The sequence below is a fragment of the Xiphophorus hellerii genome, chromosome 15 (assembly GCF_003331165.1).
Source record: "Xiphophorus hellerii strain 12219 chromosome 15, Xiphophorus_hellerii-4.1, whole genome shotgun sequence".
Taxonomy (NCBI): domain Eukaryota; kingdom Metazoa; phylum Chordata; class Actinopteri; order Cyprinodontiformes; family Poeciliidae; genus Xiphophorus; species Xiphophorus hellerii.
The window spans coordinates 3,900,892-3,923,295 of NC_045686.1; the positions used below are offsets into that span (position 1 = coordinate 3,900,892).

The window sequence follows — 22,404 nt, forward strand, 5'->3', positions numbered from 1 at the left end:
CGTTTATAGATAAAATACTTTACAGGATTTTTCCTAATTCATTAAAAAGGCACAAGATTTAAAACTACCTCCAAAAAATATCAACATTTATTTTTAATAAATACTTGTTATATATATTATTATATGTTTTGCTGTTCCTGCTCTTTCAGAGAATCCTGCCAGATATTTTACCATGTGATCAGATTCATGGTTCACTTTGTTCATTCAGACTAAAACAAACTAATTTATTCATTTATAACATGTGTATTATGGAAAAACTCATATTTTTTCTATAACTCATCTGTTGTGAGTTATAGAATTAAATCTAAAACTCGACCTTTATTAGCATTTAATAAGAATAAATACTGCAGCAGTTCCTGATCACAGTGGATTCATTGGGACGGAGGCGCCACCTGCTGGACAGGAACAAAGTAGGAACTCCTTCAGTTTCCAAACATTACCGCAGCAGACCAGCAGGTGGCGCTAGAGTACAGGCTAAAAGTGGAAGCTAAATGAAAGGTGATGATTCTACAGAGAAAACAGGAAGTAAACAAAGAATGATAAAATATGAACATTTGATCAGTTCTCTGGTTTCAACCAATCTGTCCATGAAGAACTAAATAAATGGCCTTTCATATTTAAAAGGGTTTTATTTAAATGCAAAATATTAAAAGTTTCACAATAAATGTTGTGTGGAGAAAAAATAAACTTTGATTTTTGATTTATTTAAATTATTTCAAAAATCCTCTCATATAAACTGATGCATCAGCATGAAAGCTGATATTTCTTTTGGTCAAATATTCACTTCGTTCTTCATTATTGTTATGTTATTATTTTTAAATGGTTTATTTGTTTGTTTTTTAGGAAATATTTGAGAATTTAGGACCAAATAACAGCTTCAGTGTCTGATTATTGGTTGATGGTTGATTATTGGTTGATTATTGGTTGATTATTGGTTGAGGTCGACGACTGATGGTGGATCAACCATCAACCAATCATCCAGTTTTAACCAGTTAATAATGAAAAGATGTCAAAGAATCGATGTTGTTTTCTGGTCCAATTCTGACAGTTCAAACTCCAACGACTCATCAGATGATTTTCAACTCTGGTTCTGGTCCGGTTAGAGCCGATCTCTGGTTCTGATCCGGTTAGAGCAGATCTCTGGTTCTGGTCCGGTTAGAGCAGAACTCCGGTTCTGATCCGGTTAGAGCAGGTCTCCGGTTCTGATCCGGTTAGAGCAGGTCTCTGGTTCTGGTCCGGTGGATGATCTCAGAATATTACTGATTCTGTAAATAAAATCAGAACCAATAAATTCATGTTTAGAAAACAGAAACATGATTAATTTAGTTAAACTTCTTCTCGTCTTATTTGGTACAAATATATTAATTTATCAATATAAACATAATAAATGATCATTTTCTCAGTGGAGATAAATATCTTGTCTTTAATATCTGATCAGGTTATTGTTAATCAGACCGTCGTCATAGCAACAGGAATCCAGGTGTGTGTCCATCTGGATTCACCTTCCTGTACTTCAGAGAAAAAACTGCAACTGTAAAAATATCTGAAAAACACAAATAAATACTGATGAACATGAGATTAGGATTAATAATTATTATTAGTTATTGTTTAGGATTAAATAAATCCAGTTAAATAATTATTATTTAACTGGATTTAAATAATAATTATTATTTAACTCAGCTGCTCATCATTAAAACAAACATTAATGGTAATAAAATAATTACAGTTTATTGTTGTTATTGTGTTCTGATCTGCAAACATTTCAAAATAATAAAAATGTTGTTTGATTTTAACTCTGTACATTTTGACACAATTTTAAAGACGTTTCCAGTGAGTTAAAACTCGGCATAAACCAGTAAAACCAGGACCTGATGAACAGATTCAGGTTTTAAACTGGGTCACTAAAGATTTCATGGAACCGGATCAGAAACGAAGCAGCAGAACAAAAACCACTTTAGAGATGAAACTTTTCACCACAAAGCAGAAAACGACAAACTCTGAAGGTTAGAAGTGAGTCAGAAACCAGTGAGACCAGAGAGGCGACCAGTCTGAGCTGCTGGAGTTTCACTTCACACCACAGCAGCAGGAAAGGAATAAAACTGATCAATGTCTCTCAATAGTTATTGATCTGTGTTATTAAGTTCAGCTGATTGTAAAGTTGTTTTTTAAACTATGTTTTTTTACAAGGTTAAAGTTCAACAGATGAGTTAAAATGCACAGAGTAACTACTGCAGGCGCTAAGCTCTTCTTGTCTCTGGTCTTTGGGTTTCAGCCAATCAGAACCAAGGATATTTGCCAACACTAACAGAGTAAAGTATCAATGCACCGAAACATTTCAGCTTTTCTAGCTTTATTCTCTTTCTGTTAGTTTATCTGTGAACTACAAATAAATCTGAGAAAAACTCCGTTTTGTTCCACATGTAGAGAAACTGGTGAACAAAAAGACTGAGTTTGGGGGGGTCGTCTGGTAGCCGTCCTTGAGGGGGGGGTTCTGTCATGTTCCGTGTTTTTCTGTGTGTTTATTTCGAGTTTCCTGAGTCTCTGAGTCTCCATGTTGTCCTGTCTCCCTTTTATTAGTTCCCAGGTGTGTCTCGTTCCCTGATTACCTCCTGTGTATTTAGTGTCACCTGTGTGTCTTGGCTTCTGTTCTGCTGTGTGGCTGGTTAGTCCATTCGTTCTCTCTGTTGCTACCTGTGTTGAGCCTCAGCTTCCGCTCAGCAGTGCTGCCAGGGATTTGGACTGTCTTTGGAGCATTATTCATCGTTAATCTACCATATCTCTCTTACCTGGGTCTCCTGGCGTTTTGCCTCACCATCTACACCGCAACTTATGACACATTCTCAGGGGAGAAAGACTCACCTGGTATAAATTACATTTTTAACTATTGGAGTAACACTTAAGAGAAATTAATTTAATCAAAGAATGTCATGAATATGTGTGTATATGTTCCATCTTAACCCGTTTAATCCCAGATTATTTCCTGTAAAATAAATTCATGCATTTCAATCCTTGGTCCTATAATAAACACATGATATTCATGAATTATATCATTTTATGTTGGTTATGTTAGTGAAAAGGTTTTATACTCGGCAACAATTGTTGCTGGTGGGAAACTGTACAGTCTGAATGACACAAATCTGACCTATTAATAAAATAAAACATAAAAATCATGACCTGCATAACCTATTATAGCAAAGAATGGTTACAAGAATGTTCAGAAATATTTTAGATGTATAAAGATTCAATGCCACAGCCTGCAGATGTCATTGTCTCAATGTGCCGAGTGACCTTTGACCTCATTTGGTCGTTTCATCAATGAGACAAAATCAGGTAAAAATGTCAGTATGAACAAATCTGTGTGTTAGCATATCGCTGTCTGTGTGTTAGCATAGCGCTGTCTGTGAGTTGGACAGCGCTATGCTGTCCAACTCACAGCATAGCGTGAGTTGGACAGCATATGTCCAACTCACATATGCTGTGAGTTGGACACAACTCACAGCATATGTGAGCGAGCTATGCGCTATGTGTGTTAGCGCTATGCTAACACACAGCGCTGTCTGTGTGTTAGCATAGCGCTGTCTGTGTGTTAGCATAGCGCTGTCTGTGTGGTAGCATAGCGCTGTCTGTGTGTTAGCATAGCGCTGTCTGTGTGTTAGCATAGCGCTGTCTGTGTGTTAGCATAGCGCTGTCTGTGTGTTAGCATAGTGCTGTCTGTGTGTTAGCATAGTGCTGTCTGTGTGTTAGCATAGCGCTGTCTGTGTGTTAGCATAGCGCTGTCTGTGTGTTAGCATAGCGCTGTCTGTGTGTTAGCATCAGGAAGTAAAATTACTTTGGTGTATGTAGTATTTTTATAACAACTGAATTTAACAGTTACTTTATTGTTCTATTAAATGGTGCTATGTGTCTGGAAAATACATAACACTTCGTTTTTTTAACCAAAACCTAATTCACATTTTACTTCTCAACCTAAACTTTAAACCAAAACAAGGAGGTTCACCGTGTCAGAGCAAGTTTGGTTAACATGAGGTCCAGCAGTATTTAGAAAGGAGAATTAGGCCACAGATGGTACTGAAGAGGAAACTAAAACACACACACACACACACACACACTCACACCTAGGGAGAATTTATACAGACCAATTTACTTAACATGTTTCTGGACTGTGGGAGGAAACCAGAGAACCGGAGAGAACCCAGCATGCACAGGGAGAACATGCAGACTCCATGCAGAAAGACCCTGGGAATCGAACCCAGAACCTTCTTGCTGCAAGGCAACAGCTCTACCATCTGCACCACTGTTCAGGCCTCAGGAGTTTAATATGGAATATATTTAATTTAATTTGTTTGGGATTTTTGTGAACAAGACAATTATGATCACTTTGATTGCAACAGTTGATCTGTTGCCATGGCGACTGATGATAGACCAATAGCTATCAGCAATGCATCATGAAGAGAGAGAGCAGCAGAGCTGCGTTAAGGAAGAGGGCGGTCTCTCTTTACTCTGAGTCTCCAGTCAGACACGAAAAACGTCAAATGAAGGAGAGAAACCATGAAGGAAACACAGCAGAGTCTGCTGCTCTGTAAGTTCATATCTGCTGATTTAAGTATTGATACTGTCTGATTATTGATGATGATGATGATGATGTAGGATGAAGGAGAAACAAGTTAGACTGAACTGAGATCAGCAGGTTTACAATTTACTTTGAATTACAAGATTAAAAATAATCCTAATATGGGAACTAAAGACCTGAAGAGATTAGAAAATGATTAAAGCTGGAATGTTTGATAGATGAAGGTCTGCTTCTAGATCACAGATATCAGTTCTATGTCACAGCTCTGAACGTGGAATAAAACCAGTTTAATGTCTGTTTTCTGTAGGTCTGAGTTTCCTGTTGGGCTGCAGAATAAACCGAGGTTAGTAAAGTTTATACTTATTATTATCTCCAAGTAGGAAATGATAAAGTCTGCTGAGGGTTTCCTTAGAGAAAGATTAGAAAACAGAAGAAATACATTTGCTGTTCATGGAGACATTTTAATACTTTGTAAAGAAATGTTTTTATTCTGAATCAATATGTTTATTTCCAGTCCTCCCAGTTCCTCTGACTGTGAGTCCCAGCAGATCTCAGTTCTTTGAAGGAGAATCAGTGACTCTGATCTGTGAGGATGAAAACAGACCTGATAGATGGACTGTGAGGAGAAACACAACCTTAGAGAGCAGGAAGCGATGTGGAGATGGATGGGGGAAATTAAATGGTTCTACCTGCAACATCAGCAGCCTCTACAAACATGAAACTGGTCTGTACTGGTGTGAGTCCATGTCTGGATCCTCCAGCAGCAGCAGCAGCATCCAGCTCTCTGTCTCTGGTAAGATCAGACTGTGGAGTTAGTGTTGCTGAAGCTGTGTGGAAATGGATGAAATGCTGTAGTTTGTCTCTGTGTTGAGGTGGATCAGTGATCCTGCAGAGTCCTGTCCTCCCTGTGATGGAGGGAGATGACGTCACTCTGAGCTGCAGAGCAAAGAATCCAACCCACAACCTCCCAGCTGCTTTCTATAAAGATGGCTCCTTCATTGGTGATGAAACTACTGGCAACAAGATTCTCAACTCAGTGAAGAAATCTGATGAAGGCCTCTATAAATGTAACATCAGCCGTCATGGAGAGTCTCCATCCAGCAGGATCTCTGTCAAAGGTCAGAACTGTTGATCTTCATCACTTTCATTACTGACTTTAATTTATAAAGTTTCATTATTTACTAATTAGACTGCAGCTTTATGAATATATCTTTTCAGAGAATCCCACCACCTCCACCTCCACCACCTCCACCTCTCCCTCTCCATCCTCTCCTCCTCCTGGCTCCTCTTCTCTTCCTTCCATCTTGTTGTCTCTTGGTTCCTCATGTGTTGTGTTTTTACTGGTGTTACTGGTTCTACTGGTGAAGAGACATCGTCACAAAACAAAAGGTGAAATACAAACATCTTGATTTATAAAAGCAGGTTTCTCTATAGTGGTGTGAATGTTTAACCTGCACTACTGATTTTTTTTAATAAATAAAATGAAGTCAGATATTTCAGCACAAAACTATTTCCTCATAAAACTGAACTGCCTCCTGAAGCAGTGAATTGTGGGTAATCTCTGTTTCTTCCAGCTGATAAAGGAGACGACGTCACATACAGCGACGTCCAGATAACTCAGCTTCATCAGCAGAGAGCCAAAGGTGAGGATGATGATGATGATGATGATGATGATGATGTTTGAAAACATCCAAATGAAACATTCGTCTTCATGTTGATCCTTATTAATCCTGATCTTATAACTTCCTCCATGTTGCTGTTTTATTCAGTCAGTTTGCTGGTAGATCTGCAGACCCTGAATGAATCAGGTGATCTGTTGCCATGGTAACTGTCAGTAGGAATGAATCAGGTGATCTGTTGCCGTGGTGACTGTCAGTAGGAATGAATGAGGTGATCTGTTGCCATGGTGACTGTCAGTAGGACCAGAACCAGCCTGCCATGTTGGACCGTCTCTGCCTGCAGTCTGTGGTTGTTCTGCTTCCTGTTTCTGATCAAGATAGATAGATAGATAGATAGATAGATAGATAGATAGATAGATAGATAGATAGATAGATAGATAGATAGATAGATAGATAGATAGATAGATAGATAAATCTTTATTGTCATTGTCACAAGAACAACAAAATTTAAAAGGTGCCATCAGTCGGTGCATATGCTTAAAAACAAAAAATAACTGTCTCACAATTCACACACAATGTAAGAATTAACAAATAACTGGTAAAAAAACCCCCACTAAATAAGAACAGCCACATTCTCACATCCATCATTCATGATGATTAATGGTTGTTTTTGATTGCATTTAGTTTTGTTATTGCTATCGGGTAGAAACTGTCTCTGAGACGGTTGGTTCTGGTTCTGGTTGCTCTGTATCTTCTGCCTGAAGGCAGCAGTGTGAACAGAGAAGGTCCGGGGTGAGAAGTGTCCTTTGTGATGTGTTGTGCTTTTCTTAGACAGCGGTCGCTGTGCAGGTCCTCCAGTGAGGGGAGAGGGCAGCCAATGATTTTTTGGGCTGTATTCACAACCCTTTGGAGAGCTTTCCTTTGAGCCGCAGTGCTGCTGTTATACCAGACGCAGATACAGTAGGTCAGTATGCTCTCTATGGAGCACTTGTAGAAGGACACCAGCAGCTTCTCCTTGATGCTGTTCCTCCTGAGAACCCTCAGGAAGTTCAGTCTTTGCTGGGCCTTTTTTATCAGCTCCAAGGTGTTCATGTTCCATGTGAGGCCCTGCTCAATGTGGACCCCCAGGAAACGGAAATCAGCTACCCTCTCCACACATTTTCCCCCAATGGTTAGTGGTGTAATGTCCGTTTTATTCCTCCTGTAATCTATTATGAGTTCTTTTGTCTTTGAGTTGTTGAGGAGCAGATTGTTCTCCCTGCACCACTGCAACAGCCGCTCCACCTCCCCCCTGTAGGCGGACTCGTCGCCTCCTGAGATGAGCCCCACCACTGTGGTGTCATCAGCAAACTTGATGATGGTGTTGCTGTGGTGGGCAGAAGTGCACTGCCATGTGGCTCAGTTTCTGAACATCATTCTCTGCTTCATGGTTCCCTCAGTGAACTAGTTCACAGCCAACAACACTCATCATGACTCTGCCACCACCGTGCTTCACTCTACCTGATTACTGCCACTCTCTTCACTTCGTCTGAACTGAAGTTTATTTTGTCCTCATATTCAGCAAACAGTTGATTTGTTCAGATGAAACTTTGTTCTGGTCATGCAGATCAGCTTGATGAAGGACTGACTGCCTGTCCCTTACTCCATGTTTAGCGCCACCTACAGGCCTGGAGGAGTAAAAATAGTCTGATTGTACCTTTAGATGTAGATTTTAATAATCTACTCTCCGCGGACAAGAAGGCGCTCCAGAGGGTTGTTAGGGCAGCAGAGAGAACCATAGGCTGCCCCCTCCCCACTATGGAACAGATTTACACTTCCAGGCTCCACAAGAAAGTTTTGGACATTTTAAATGACTCTTCACACCCTGGCCATGGTCTCTTCCAGCTGCTGCCATCAGGCAAGAGATACAGAGCAATAAAAACCAGGACAAATCGCCTAAAACACAGTTTTTACCCGATGGCAATCATGGCACTAAATTCAAAGGCATAAGAACTTCTGCTCTTGACACCACTTTGTTAAAAATGTCAATTCTGTTGCGACACCTCCAGGCGCTGCAACCATCTTCTGATGTCTATTTATTTCTCATTTTGTACTATTTATTTCTTTATCTTGGTATATTATGTATATACACATAACCTGCATCTTAACTCGAGTCGAGCAAATCTCAATCTGTAATCTGTTGATGACAATGACAATAAATCTGATCTTATCTTATGCTGCTTATCTTTGAAACAGCAGCTCAGTTTAACTGTTAAAATTAGAGAAAACAAATTTATCTGCCTTCTTCAAATAACTTTTATGTCTATCATCATTTACCTCAGTAAGATGCAGCCAGTATATGAATAGAGTTATTGATAATCAGAGGATCTGTAACGCTCTGATTCCTCTCGGTGTGTTTATGCTTCACCCTTTGTTCCAGTTAATGGTGTCTCTGCGTGTGAAAGCTGCCCTGCGTTTCCTCTGGAGGTGTTGGTGGTTTCTGCAGGGTGGTCTGCAGACCTGCATGTCACTGAGTCGAAGTTTACAGAGCGTCTCTTTGATCTGTGGTGCAACGTGTCGACTTGGATTGATTTAGCTGTGAGACTGTGTGGTCTCAGTGTTTCCCACCTGCTAGTTTTACAGTTATTTAAGTTCAGAACAGACAAAACAAAGAGTTAATGTCTGCATGAATGATATTAAAGCATTTATCTGACAGCAGCGCTGCAGTATATTGACCTCATTTCATATTTATATATTTACAGAGAGTCCTTCATCTGCCATCTACTCAGACGTGAGAACAGACGGGATCAGTTATGGAGAAATCAACATCAGAACCAACAGAACCAGAGGTAGAACTGCTGCTGATTAATGTCTGAAATAATCTATAAAGTTTGGATTAACAAGATAATGAGAAATATGGCTAGACTTTATATTAATATTTGGATTCTACAGTTTTATAATTATAAATATTAACATTCAGTAAACATTAATGCTCAGAGGTAAAATGCTACACTCTACCTATAGCGCCCCCTACTGAATCAAACATTGCACACCTTCCTGAATGATTCTTTGGAGCAGACCTTTCTCTCATGGTTTCAGTTTTATAGTAGCTGAGTTTTGCTAACCGTTGCTAAGTTAGCCTAGCTGGTCATAGGAAGGCTTTGGCCAGAAAGCACTGAGGACATCAAGGCTCTGATTGAGGAACAAACTCAGTAGAACCGAACCAGCTCTGTGATCCTCTGGGTTTCTGGTTTCAAACAGCAGATCTGAACTTGGTAACTAAACTCAGAGTCTAGTTAGCTCTGAAGCCTGAACATGAGGACAGAAGAAGCTCTCATCAATGGATGCAGATAATATGATCAACTTGCCCATCTCTGTTTTAGTTGCTACTTATAACAACTCACATCAACACCATATCAGAGCAGGAAGAGGAAGACCTGGGGGTTTCCAGACTCCTGTTCTCTGTTGATGGCTTTACTGAGGCGGAGGAGGTTGCTAGTCACCTTGGTGGGACGCTCATCAATGCAGTGTGCTGTGTGTGTTTCATGGATGGGTTGAGTCGGGTTGCTGGTGTTGGGCCGGTGGTTGGGCCGGGCTCTGCATGCCCTGCTCTGGTTGCCTGCATGTTGGTGCTGCTGGTTGCAGTGTGTACTGAAGGGGCTCCAGCTCTTTCTGGATGTGGGGCCACTGACGTTTTGGTTGGCTTGGTGCACTGGCAGCGTGTTGTACGGTAGAAGAGGCGATGTGGGGGCCGTCTGCCCTGGGTGCCATCCTGGTCTTGGGTCGGGAAACTCGTTCTGTAGTTTGGTGGCGTCTGTTCTGTTGTGTTTGTAAGGTGGGGTAGGGTGGTGTCACACAGGGCATCTTGTCTCCATGTGGTTCCAGGGCAGGATGCACTGGGCCTGCTGGGGGGGAGGCTGAGTGTGGAGCTGAGTGTGGAGCTGAGTGTGGAGTCGCTGATGGGCTTTCTGAGGCCAGAGCTCTATCTCTCTCTCTCTCTCAGTGCTGGTTGTTCTGGACTTCCCGTCTCTCTGGGAAGGTTCTCCACTGGTCCCTGTGGTTCCATGTGGAGAACGGTTCTGGCCTTACAAATGGGTTTTCACCCTTCCAGGCTGATGTCACTGACTTTATTCTGCTCTTCCTTGTTCAGTGGAATTAAATATTATAACTGGATGTTTGAGATCATTTGGTCGGCTTCATGTCATCAAACAGGTTATTTTTAAATGATCTTTTGATTTTACAGGTCAGGCAGGACTAGGATGGAGACATGGCTGGTTAAACTGAATCTTCAGAATATAGTTACTAACAGTTCAATTGTGTTTTAATAAGAGGAACAATTAATTTTTCCATGTACATTTGATAAATGATTTTAAAGTTTTCATAAATCTGTTTTTAGTTTTATTTTAACCAGAGTTTATTTTCTTCCAGATGTTCGACTAGATACCAACATCATCTACTCTTCACTGAGGTAGTCCACCAGTCTGACCTCTGACCTCTGACCTCCAGCTTCACCTCTTTATTTCACATTTAGTTGTTTTATTGCTTTGGCCCAACATCATCTGACTTTAACATCGTTTCTGTCTGGATGTTTAATCAAATGTTTCTTTCACACAGTTCGTTCTGCAGTGAACTATTAAAGTTTTCATTTGGTCTCGGCTGTTTTTACGTCGTTGATCGTTCTGGTTTCTGTGGCTTCAGAGCCGATAGATTCGAAATGTTTTCCTGTTTGCTCATCTCTGATCTGTACAAACAACCAATAAACCACAGAGTGAAAAAGGCTTCAGTGGAAACTTTCAGAAAATAACCAGAGTGTGTGAGGGCATGTGTGTGTGTGTGTTTATGGTTGTGTGTCCTGTCTGTCTCTGTGTTGCCCTGCGACAGACTGGTGACCCGTCCAGGGTGGAGACAGGCAGCAGCTCCTGTTAGAAAATGGATGGATGGTTAAAATCCTGGCTGAGGCCTTTTCTGTGTTGTTTCCATGTTACAGTCCAATCAGTTGTGGGTCTCATTTCTAAAGGTTCATCACTTCCTACACAAAGGTTGTGATAAAAACCACCATGATGGAGAACATGTGAACATGTGGCTCCTTCCATCATCTCTGTCTCCTAGACACTGAGGTTTAGACCTGAGCAGGTTGCATCAAGATTCCTCTCAGATATTTAATTTCTCTCTACAGCAAAGTTTAATTGTAGACCCACTTTATAATAATCATTCAGAAAAACAGTCTTATTAATGCTTCCATCGATGAACCATAACTATAAATGAGGACATTTCTAATAAAAAAGATCTATAAACAAGCTGACATAAAGTCTCCACAACATTTGGTCAAAGTTTTCTCACCATCACATTTCCTTCCTGTTATGGGGACCAGAGATAGAAACATTAAAGGTGACAAAGTTTCAGGATGAGACTGACTGCAGTAAACCGTCTCACTCAGCCGTAGCACTAATGGATGCATTACTGCTGCTGGACACTAATGGACAATAAGAGTCAAAGCATTCAGCCTGATCTACTGAAACACTGCAGTGATAAACTCTCAGTGTCTCCTGACCCCAAACCCTCAGAGTGCAGAGGACATAAAAAAACATGTAGGATAACAGAAAATGTACATCAATAACTGATGTATTATTGTTGCCTCCACTTATCAACAAACAACCTAAAATAACTAAAGTTTTGCTTAGTTGTACATAATGAAATAGCTAAGACATCCTGACATTACAAGTTACATGTGAATAAGTTATTTGGTTGAGAAGCATAATAATTTATTATTATGTAATACTCTTGTATAATAATTTTCAGTCAGATGTTGTCAATTATAATTATGGGTTTTTGCTATGCAGTCTCCTCCTCTCTCTGGACTGTCTGTCTGTCTCCTCTTTGTTTTCACATATGATCCTGTTAGAGATTTTTTGGTATTATCATTTTATTATTACTTTAGTTCACATTCAGCCTATAGATCACTGTGATTTTCTGTTTAAAGTGTTCTCTTCCTTATGTGTGTATGGTGGTCACTACTGTCTGTACAACTTCACGAGAAATAGTTAACACTGAGTTTCTCAGACCTTAACTCCTTTTGCAAGAACACCTCCTAATTTAGTAACTTTTGCTGAATTAGCTAAGCTTCCAGAACACTTGTGGACAAAAGGTCCCTCTGATGTTGGGTTACTTGGTTCAATTCCCCCAGTGCAAATTAAAGCAAAATCTAGCTGGAGACCTAGAGTAAAACAATACCCTTTAAAAACGCCGCACAGCTGCCTAGAAGCTACAGAGCACTTGCAGCTTCCTAGGCCAGACCTACAGGACACCCCATTAGCAATAGGAGAAGTCTGGTTTGTTGATGGGTCATGTTCAAAGTACCCTATGGGTAAAAACCAGACAGGTCAAAGCATCTGCATGCTTTCACTATTCTGTTGTTCCTTTGCCGAACGAAATAATAGAAGCAAATGATGTCATTTCTCGGACTTTGCAATTACTGCAGAGCCTGGATTCCACACTATGCTGAAAAAACTCAGGCTTTACAGGATTTGATTCATGGCACCCCAATGGCCATGACTGACAAAATGACTTGGAATCCAGAAGCTGAAAAAAGATTTGTTGATCTTAATTTGGCATTAATGCAGGCAACAACTTTGATTCTTCCAAACTATAAAAAAAATCTTTATTTAAAGCAGCAGCAATTGTGACACATGGGCGCTGCCATGTGTCAACAGGGGGGATGGAAACCATAATACAGCAACATTTCACAATGTATGGTTTAAATTCTTACTTAAAAACGTAAACTTTTAGTACTGCATGTCCAGTCTGTGTGAAATACAATCCTCAGGGAAACATAAGGCCAAAACGAGGCAGGTTCCCAAAATCATCTTATCCATTTCAAATATGCATATGGATTTTATTGAACTTTCACAAAGTGGGCCATATAAATATTGTCTGGTGCTAAATGATGCTTTTTCTAAATGGGTTGAAATAGTTCCAGCAAAGCATGCAGATGCTTTGACAGTAGCTAAAGCTATTTGTAAAACTATTATCCCAACACATGGCATCCCACAGACTGTGACAAGTGTCCAGTGCGAATTTACTGCCTTCTGATTCTCTTCCTATACAGGAGGCCATTTCACTTGAGCCAGGTGACTGGGTCTACATAAAGGTCATCAAACGAAAGAACTGGGCGAGTCCACGGTGGGAAGGACCGTTCCAAGTGCTGATGACCACACCAACAGCTGTAAAGATTGCTGAAAGACCCAGCTGGATACATCTTAGTCACTGTAAGCGGCAGAGAGTGTTGGACCCCTAATTCGGAGTAGAGAGGAAGGAGAGCTTCGGCTCCCGGGCTACAAAGGCGTCCTACTTTTTAGTATAGTTCGTCTCAATCCCGGTGAAGAACTGCTAAGATTCTCACTCTTTTAGTTTGGGGGTTCTGACATCTCTGCACGCCGAGCAGTAATGGGGACTCCATATGCCAGATGGATCTTCTACTGTGCTGTGACTGCTGTATGTTTGATGTTTGGAGAAGGAAGCGAGCCTGAGTTCCACCCACACGACTACAGCACCAACCTGTGGTGGAAACTGATGAATAGAACCGCTTATGAAGGACATGCTGTGAACTGCTACGTGTGTGCGCAGCTGCCGGTTTCCATACACAACTCAGGTCTCTGACCAGGGACGTTGCCCTGGAACTTGTGTAATAGAGTTTACACCTACTGCGAACCGACACAGGATTACATCACCTGCATAGCCTGCAGGGGTCAAAGGACGACTCCACACTGCAAAGTCTGGAAGGAAAACCCAGACTGTGATAACCTGCTTCAGGAGAGGAGTTTCAACATCACGCATAAGATAAAGAGGAGACAGGAGACAACACTGTGCAGCGCCATAGTGCCAGGAGATTATGGCTCAAGGATGTTATCAGATTGGTACTTCATATGCGGGAATGAAGCGTACATGTTCTTGCCGAAAAATTGGGGAGGACTGTGTGCTGTGGTTCCTGTGATCAACCCGATTGCTTTCATCAGGAAAGCACAGAATGATCTACACACCCGCTCCAAACGAACAGTTATGTCAGAGGTCAAAAGATGGGGAGGCCTCACAACACATACTGGAGTTCCATGGGAATTCAGGATTTGGAACGGAGGAGAAAAATTTATGCAAAGCCTGTTTCCGTGGGTTGGAATAGGTGAGATTCGGGACCACGTTGAGATAAACAGGTACGGATTACTGCGACTAATCAACATCACATACCAGCTGGCCAATGGCACCAGGAAAGAACTGACTGAACTGAGAAACATGGTTATGCAAAATCGTGTTGTCCCTGGACTTCCTCACTGCCCCTCAGGGAGGGGTTTGCAAGATCATTGGCCCAACGTGCTGTACTTTTGTGCCTGATGAAACAGGTACTGGAGGAACTATTTCTGATGCTCTATATGAGCTGGAAGATCTAAAACAATATGTAGAGAGTGGAACACGCGGCTCATCCTCTTTTGATTCGCTTTCATGGCTTACATCTGGACCATGGTGGAATTTGCTGTTAAAGCTCGTGACACCTATTCTGGTTGTTTTAGTTCTGTTCTGCCTTTTTACGGGTTGCATTATTCCTTGTCTACAAAATATGATGTTTAAAACAATTAACACAACTGTTATCAACTATCAGTTGGCAAAGGCATCTTATGAGACAACTGAAGATGACTTGTTTCAAGTTTCTGACGATTTTTTGAACAATGATGAAGTTCTGTAATAAATAAACAGAAAATTCATTTGCTGAATGACTCCTACACCGAAAATGTGAAACACGTGGTGTTAAGGATGAGAAAACTGCTTTTGATTTTTGCTGTTTCTTTTATTTTTCATTTATTGCATTATATTCCATTTATTCATTGTGTATTTTCTGTGTTTAGATTAGAAGAAAAAAAAAATAAAATCTTGCATTTATTGTTTCTTTTCTTTTCTTTTCTATGCTTAGCTTTTGCATAAAGTTTACACACATAATGAAATGATAAAAAGGGGGGAATGTTAGAGATTTTTTGGTATTATCATTTTATTATTACTTTAGTTCACATTCAGCCTATAGATCATTGTGATTTTCTGTTTAAAGTGTTCTCTTATGGTGGTCACTACTGTCTGTTCAACTTCATGAGAAATAGTTAACACTGAGTTTCTCAGACCTTAAATCCTTTTGCAAGAACACCTCCTAATTTAGTAACTACCTGTGAGCAGTCGTATTTTGTTTTATTGACAGTACTGACCGAGATTTGAACCGGGCTCAGACTTTTGATCAGATATCACATCTGGACCTGGGTTGTTAGATGTTTGGGTTAGAAGCTTTACGACCTCTGTTGTTTTCCTGACTGCCCCCTTGCCTGTTCTTCTTTGACAATAAAAACAGGAGCTCATGTGAGAGCAGATCAGAACTCTCTGTGAATTGCTCGGAGGAGCAGTTGGCAGAGACTTCTCCTTTTGCAAAAGCTTGACATGAGATTCATATACGTTGTCTGTGGTTCTTTCTTTTATGTAGGTTCGAAAGGAAAAATACCTATCAGATCCCATATCCTCACATATGATTGGTCACAAGGCTGCAATGCTAATCAAAACAAGAGATTCAGGAGTCACTGAAAGAGTGAAAGCTGAGCAGCCAAAGAGGAAACCAGTGTGGAGATCTCTCCCTGTCACTCTGCCTCCCTGCTCTGCTGAGTTTGTTTCCCTCCTTTGTAATGAAGAACGGCTCTCAGTCGGTGTTCTGATGACCTCAGCAGATCCAGTCGTTTACTTCAAAGAGCAGGTTTGTGACCGACCATCACTACAGTCCAAATCCTCACCACGTTCAAATACTTACCATTTTACATGGACTTACTGAAGAGAAAACACTTGAAGGGGAACAGTGCCAATCTGTGTTTCTGTTCAGAGCTTGATAAATTGAGTTATTAAGCTCTTTTTTTATTCAAATGCTCAGGCCACATGTTTAAGATGAGTGTGTTAAGCAGAGCTTCTTCAGTGACAGACTGCTGCATCCTAAATGCACTAAGGAGCATTATAGGAGATCCCTCTTCCCATCAGCTATAACCATCACTGCTCCCAGTAAATATGTTCCAGCTCCTCCAGGGAATCCCGAGGCGTTCCCAGGCCAGCAGAGGAACATTGTCCCTCCAGTGTGTCCTGGTTTTTCCTCTCAGTCTCCTCCCAGTGTCCAGACGTGAGGAGGAGGCCTCACCAGGGAGGTGTCCATCCTCAGCAGATGTCTGACCAACCTGAACAGGCTGCTCTCTGCATGGAGGAGCAGCAGCTCTACTCAGACTGAGGTTCTAATCCTAAAACGTAAATCCAAGCTGCAGTTAAGATTGTTTTATTTGCATCAATATCTTCAATATTATCAGTGAATAACAGACATCCGTGTCCCAAAGCAGCATAAAAACGGATCTGCAGGTTTAAACAGTGATCAGACGAAAATCATTCAAAGTTAAAGCGGTCAGCAAAAAGTAGACTTCCCCATCACTAAAGTCACCAGGTGAGCAACAGGTGATCCTACAATCACTACCAGCACCATGTGATCCAGAGCTACGCCTCTCCATTAACATGGTGTTGCCATGGAGATTAAAGGATTCCTCAAACATGCATGAAAAAAATCAAGGCAACACTTAAGGTATGTTTTTATAAGGAATAACATCCTAACTTTTGATTGAAAGTTCATAAAAGCGGCCTTTTAAACTCCTTCACCTGGTGCCTCTTTCTGCACCAAGTGATGAGGAGGAACAGCTGCAGACCCTCGGTTCTGGAGGGGGATTTGGGTCCATTTAGTGTTTACAAATAATCCACAACAGATCAGCTGGTTTGGATGAATCCGTTTTATTTTGTTTAGATATTCACTTCAACGTCTCCTTCAGTCAAACATCAATAATACTGAAATGGTGAATCTGTTATGTTTGTTCTGATTAACATGAATCTGTTCAATAACAGTTTCATTAATTATGAGTCTGGTGGGAAGATAAGAGCAGAACAAAACTCTACAAAACAAAAAAACAATGTAAACAAGCTTAACTAAATAATTATTAGTTATTTACACTCATTTTCCATGTAACCAAATAAAACACCAGTTGATGCAGAACAATAAACATTTTAAACATAATAGAAAAAAAATGAGGTCTGAAAACTGCTTTACTTTTAATAAACATAAATATAATGGAGAAAAAGCAAGAAGAAACAAAACTTTATTAAATGTTGAACTGATTTTTCTGTAGTTTTACATTATTAGTCATCCTATAATTGCATCTGTGAAAAACTGCAGCATGAGCAGAAAACATGCAAGTTGCACCTGAATACAAGTCAGAGCCAACAAAACTATAAAAAACTGAATTATAGTTTATAAAATGTGTCAATGGGTCCATGAAGACAGCAATGTCATGATGGTTAGAGCTGCAGTCTGCAAGTTTTATTAAAAAATAAAAAATGACATATTTACTGAAGCTACTTTTCACAGCAGAAACTGACTGACCTCCATCCTCTGATATATCTGGTATAATTAGTTACCTTCTCCTCCATCAGCAGGACGGACCAACCTGCCATCGTTTGATTGTCACTTCAAATTTTTACTTAATTGAGATGAAGTTTGATTCAGGAAATGATTTGGATAGATGTCAATAAAACACTAGAATATATAAGATTAGTATAAATTTGATCTTTTTAATAAATACAAAGAGAAGCTCAATCCATGCAATAATAAAACTTCAGTTAGCTTCTGATTGAGCTTCTTTTATTAAGTAGTTATAATAATTGTGTAGCTTTTAAAGATTCAAAGTGGACGACATTGGACTGGTGGGAACACAGCCTAAAAATAAAATGTCACCTTTGAGTTTCAGTCCAGAAGTCATTGTACAAAACTATTTTATAATAATCAAGTCATGATTTATGACTGCAGGTTTATCTGTCAGCAAGAGAAAATCAACTCATATTTGCCAGATGAAACATCCATCCACAGCAGCAATAATCTGATGTAAGTCATGTCCACAGATTAAAGGCATTTATAGTAAATCTACAGATCAGCTGGAGGATCTGAGCTTTTCTTCCTGAAACAAGCAGATTGTTTTTTATAGATCAGAAATAAAACAACAACAACAGCCAATAAGATCAATAAGATCAGACCAACTATCAGTCCAATGGATCCATCGCTGGTTCCTCCATTTTTCTTCTCTGCAGAAAAACAAACACAAATCAAGTCAATGAGCCGATTGGATCAGATTTAACATCCAGAACCAGGAAGCTGCTGGTTCTGATCCAGAAACAAATTCTCACCTGGACTAAGAACCTCCAGTCTGATGGTTCTGATGAGTTCAGTATCAAGGCCTCCTTCATTCTGGACTTGGCACTGATATAGTCCCGTATCGTTAGTCGTCAGGTTCTTCAGAACCAAAGACACGTTTCCATCCTTCATCTGTGGGTCCACCAGATCCACCCGGTTCTGATAAGACGGGTTCTGGTTCCCTACATCAAGTCGACCGTCTCTGAACAGAAGAACGTACTCTGAGCCCAGATCGGTTCTGCTCCACTGAACGACGATAACAGATGAACTGGCAGCAGATCTACAGGGCAGAGTGATGGACTGTCCAGGGTCACCTCTGACCTTTACATGACCTGCAGGAGAGAAATCAGCAGAGGTCAGAGGTCAATGACATTTTCCCATAAACACACTGTGGGAGAATAAAATCTGTTTTTATTCTGTCCTAAGTTGAGTTAATGAGTTTTATATGTGATAGAATTAAAATAATAACCTATATAAAAACTGATCAGTGTGTTTATGGAGGCCCTGCTGAAGGATGCAGGCAGCCAGCGGCAGCTTGTTCTAATCAGACGGCTGCTCAGCAGAAGGACGTCCTGTTGTTCATGTTTATAATAAGATAGTTTATAGAGTAATGCTGCTGATTAGCTTTATATAGTCATATTGTTCATAGTAAATGTCTTTTCCTGTGTATTTCAATGTTCTAGGTGTATAAACCTGACAATATCTTTCTGACCTGCTTCAGTCTTAAATTTGACCTTTGACCTTCGATCAGTGGACCTGCTGCTGACTGAAGCTCAGAGGAGATCAGACTTGTCCAGAATTATGGAACAGCTGATTATTAATCTGAAAATTCATCTCTTGCTGTTTTTAAGTTTCACTAAAACACATTTTGCTCTCAGTGGTTTTTGACACAGTCTGAGTCAATTCATTGTTTCTGCTTTTATTTGAGTCCATTCATTCTTCATAGTGTGTTTTATTTCTGCTTTATTGCTAATTATTATATTTTGTAATTACTTCTGTCATGGTTTGACTGGTTTTGGTTCTGTACAGATCTCTGGTTACCTAAATGTTTTAAGCCTCTAAATGAACTGAGTTCACTGAAGATGGAGGCTGTGATGTTCAGCCTGTGGAAAGATTTCATCTCCTTCCTGATTCCCTGTAGAAAGTTATAGAAATTAATTTTCCTCTGACTGGTCAGATCAGAGAAAAACTCAGTGGAGTCAGAAATGTTTCTGCTTCATTACCTCAGAATCTGTCTGTCACTGAGGGAATCGTTTGGACAAACTGCCTTTACCTGGAAAACACCAGCTTTGCTTCATCTGCAGATTAATGAGTCCAGGACAGAATCAGAGATTTTTACAAAAGTTGATAAAAAGATTTAAATGTCTGAATTATCAGCATAAAACTGAATATGACACAATTAGACAAAGATTGATGATGTATTTTATAAATAGATGGGGATCTAACACAGTCCTGTGGCGCCCCCTTGTGGACAAAAACTGATAACACAAACCATCAGCTATAGAGCACTGAGTATGGCAAGCTGTTCTAGCATAAAATCAGTTTCAGCTGAATGAAACAGTTAATTGGATTAGTCACGATTAATCAGTTACTGAAATAATTTTCAACTAATTTACTTATTAATTATTAATTAGAGAGTAAAAAACCATCCATTTGCAGAAAGAACAACATATTAAGAGCATTAATTATTAGTTTTTTAGGCTTATTTTCATGAATAAATCACCATCAGTGAGTTTATCAATATGATTCACATAAGCAGATTATTTTATGGAGTCACTGGCTGCATAAGTCCTACAGTCACCATGTTATCTACAGTCAGAGATTATAATCTGCATGTGAGATTATAATCTGCATCTCATTTCTGAGCTTCTCCTTTATTCTATTCTCTGTGGTTCATCTGTTAAAATCTTCTGAATCCAGCAGATGATGTTGATATGAGTATTAATGCTGCAGAGCCTTTTGATCAATATGTGATTTTGCATGCAGTTAAAAGCTCAAATCAATAAATAATAACCTGATAGCTGCTGGGCTGCTGCAAACTGACTGAATTCATCCTGTTAGTAAAGCATCTACTGCAGCTCTGCTGTGTTTCTATGCAGCTACAGGCTGCAGATCAGAGCAACGATCACTTTGGCCTCTCAGGGTCTGGGATTGTATCTGAAACTGTCCAAAAGTTTAGAATGAAAGTCATTAATTAAAAGACTCTTAAATTATTGAGCAGAAACTGCTGTTCAAATCTACATGATCTAATGACTCTGGCTGTGAAACCACCAGGTCCAGGTCTGATGGGATTCATCTTTGCCAGGGCGACTGTGACCTTTGCCCTCAGACAGGCAGAGGTCACAGTCACCTTGGCTGTAAGTTTCCTCTTCCTGACGGTTCCTCAGATAGTTTCTGGCTCTAAAGCAGCTGTTGGGACACGTTGAATGAATTCCTGTGTGAACAAACGTCCTCAGTAAATGAAAGGCAAACAGCAAACGGCTGTTTAAGGTTATTCATTATCTCCATGAGACACTGAGCTGGTTAATCTAGAACCAGAATGTCTAACTGGTGGCTCTGGTCAGAGCTGAGCAGGAGGAATATGTTGCAAATGTCAGACTGAGAGGTCAAAGGTCTTCCAGCACCAAACACAGACCAGAGGTCAGGGTCATTCTGTCAGGAATATATGGATCACTGGAATAGGATTGTCTGTGAGAAACATGTAAACTATCAAACTACTGGTCCTCAATCATTTTCTATCATCAATCAATAAGTAATATTTAATCAAACAGTTCAGTCTGAGTGATTCTAAAGAGAGAAGAGCAAACGAGTCAGTTCAGACTAAACTCAGTAAAACCTTAGAAACTTTTAAACTTTTTGATAACTTTTCATCCCCATCAGATTATTCCTGTTCAAAAACGTTACATAGATTAAAATGGTGTCCTTACCTAAATTTTTATATCTTTTTCAGGGTCTGCCTATTTTTTTAACAAAGGCTTTTTTAAATCATTAGACTCAATAATCCTGCCTTTTGTTTGGGGCTTTAAAGCCCATAGAATATCAAAAACTCACTTAAATAAACCAAAAGAGATGGGAGGATTGGGATTACCCTGTTTTCAGCATTATTACTGGGCAGCGAATGCAAGAGCCCTGGTATACTGGCAGGAAGGTGATGCTCAAGAATTGTCTGCAAATTCCCCCCCATGGGAGGCCATTATCATTAAGAAGGCGCATCAGCGCCTCTTCTTCATCAGGACCCTGAGGAAGAACAACCTGTCCTCAGAGATCCTCACGAACTTCTACCGCTGCACCATTGAGAGCATCCTCACCAACTGTATTACAGCTTGGTACGGGAACTGCTCTGTCTCCGACCGGCAGGTGGAGACAGAGCAAACCAAAAGTTTGGACACCTTCTAATTCAATGGGTTTTCTTTATTTTCATGACTATTTATAAGGCAATAAATCCCACTTATTAACCTGACAGGGCAGGTTGACCTATGAAGTGAAAACCATTTCAGGTGACTACCTGTTGAAGCTCATCAAGAAAATGCAGAGTGTGTGCAAAGCAGTAATCACAGCAAAAGGTTGATACTTTGAAGAAACTAGAATATAAGGGCTATTTTCAGTTGTTTTACACTTTTTTGTTTAGTGCATATTTCCACATGTGTTATTCATAGTTTTGATGCCTTCAGTGTGAATCTACAATGTCAATAGTCATGAAAATAAAGGAAAATCAGTGAATTAAAAGGTGTGTCCAAACCTTTGGTCTGTACTGTATACGGATATACTGTACATAATTAGAGGAATGAAACTCAAAAGTCTTTTTCTCTCCTGAAGATTGAAAAATTAAACTTCACTAGAGGAAGAGAAACATTTTTGTCTGAGTTTATTTCTATATCTATAAATCAAATGGCAGCAGCTTCTGACCAATCAGAGATCAGTTCCTACTGAGCTCTGTGGAAACAAGATGGTGG

At 40.0% G+C, this 22,404-nt stretch overlaps 2 protein-coding genes and 1 long non-coding RNA gene across 7 annotated transcripts in view; 1 reads left to right on the forward strand and 2 right to left on the reverse strand.

Moving 5' to 3' along the window:
- Positions 1 to 22,404, reverse strand: part of LOC116734114 (butyrophilin-like protein 8) — a 47,436-nt gene that overhangs the window by 23,985 nt on the left and 1,047 nt on the right. For 2 of the 4 annotated variants that reach the window (XM_032585281.1, XM_032585283.1), the window contains exon 2: positions 18,445 to 18,783. The exons of 1 other annotated variant lie outside the window; for it this stretch is intronic. In XM_032585281.1, the coding sequence (XP_032441172.1) occupies positions 18,445 to 18,783 (339 nt within the window). Of the gene's footprint in view, positions 1 to 17,346; positions 18,343 to 18,444; positions 18,784 to 22,404 lie in introns of those variants that run through there. One more of the 4 variants, XM_032585279.1, reaches the window with a different exon arrangement.
- On the reverse strand, positions 900 to 1,545 carry LOC116734118 (uncharacterized). The gene is made up of 2 exons (XR_004342173.1): positions 1,503 to 1,545; positions 900 to 1,265 (listed from the first exon to the last, which is right to left on the reverse strand). It is a non-coding gene; the product is annotated as an uncharacterized LOC116734118 (long non-coding RNA).
- On the forward strand, positions 4,169 to 10,947 carry LOC116734111 (high affinity immunoglobulin gamma Fc receptor I-like). Of its 2 annotated transcripts, XM_032585274.1 has the most exons (8): positions 4,169 to 4,579; positions 4,878 to 4,913; positions 5,085 to 5,363; positions 5,443 to 5,688; positions 5,789 to 5,959; positions 6,145 to 6,213; positions 8,931 to 9,017; positions 10,597 to 10,947. In XM_032585274.1, exons 1-8 carry the CDS (start codon positions 4,549 to 4,551, stop codon positions 10,638 to 10,640), a joined length of 963 nt encoding a protein of 320 aa, XP_032441165.1. In that variant the 5' UTR covers positions 4,169 to 4,548; the 3' UTR covers positions 10,641 to 10,947. The 2 variants fall into 2 exon arrangements, with proteins under 2 accessions (XP_032441165.1, XP_032441166.1); XM_032585275.1 differs by lacking the exon at positions 8,931 to 9,017.

What these genes read in the sequence shown, in the direction of transcription:
- LOC116734111 (XM_032585274.1), top strand. Translation starts at nt 4,549, where the DNA reads ATGAAGGAAACACAGCAGAGTCTGCTGCTCT. An exon ending in GGGCTGCAGAATAAACCGAG is followed by an intron (nt 4,914 to 5,084) that starts GTTAGTAAAGTT and finishes GTTTATTTCCAG; the next exon opens with TCCTCCCAGTTCCTCTGACT. An exon ending in ACATCGTCACAAAACAAAAG is followed by an intron (nt 5,960 to 6,144) that starts GTGAAATACAAA and finishes TGTTTCTTCCAG; the next exon opens with CTGATAAAGGAGACGACGTC.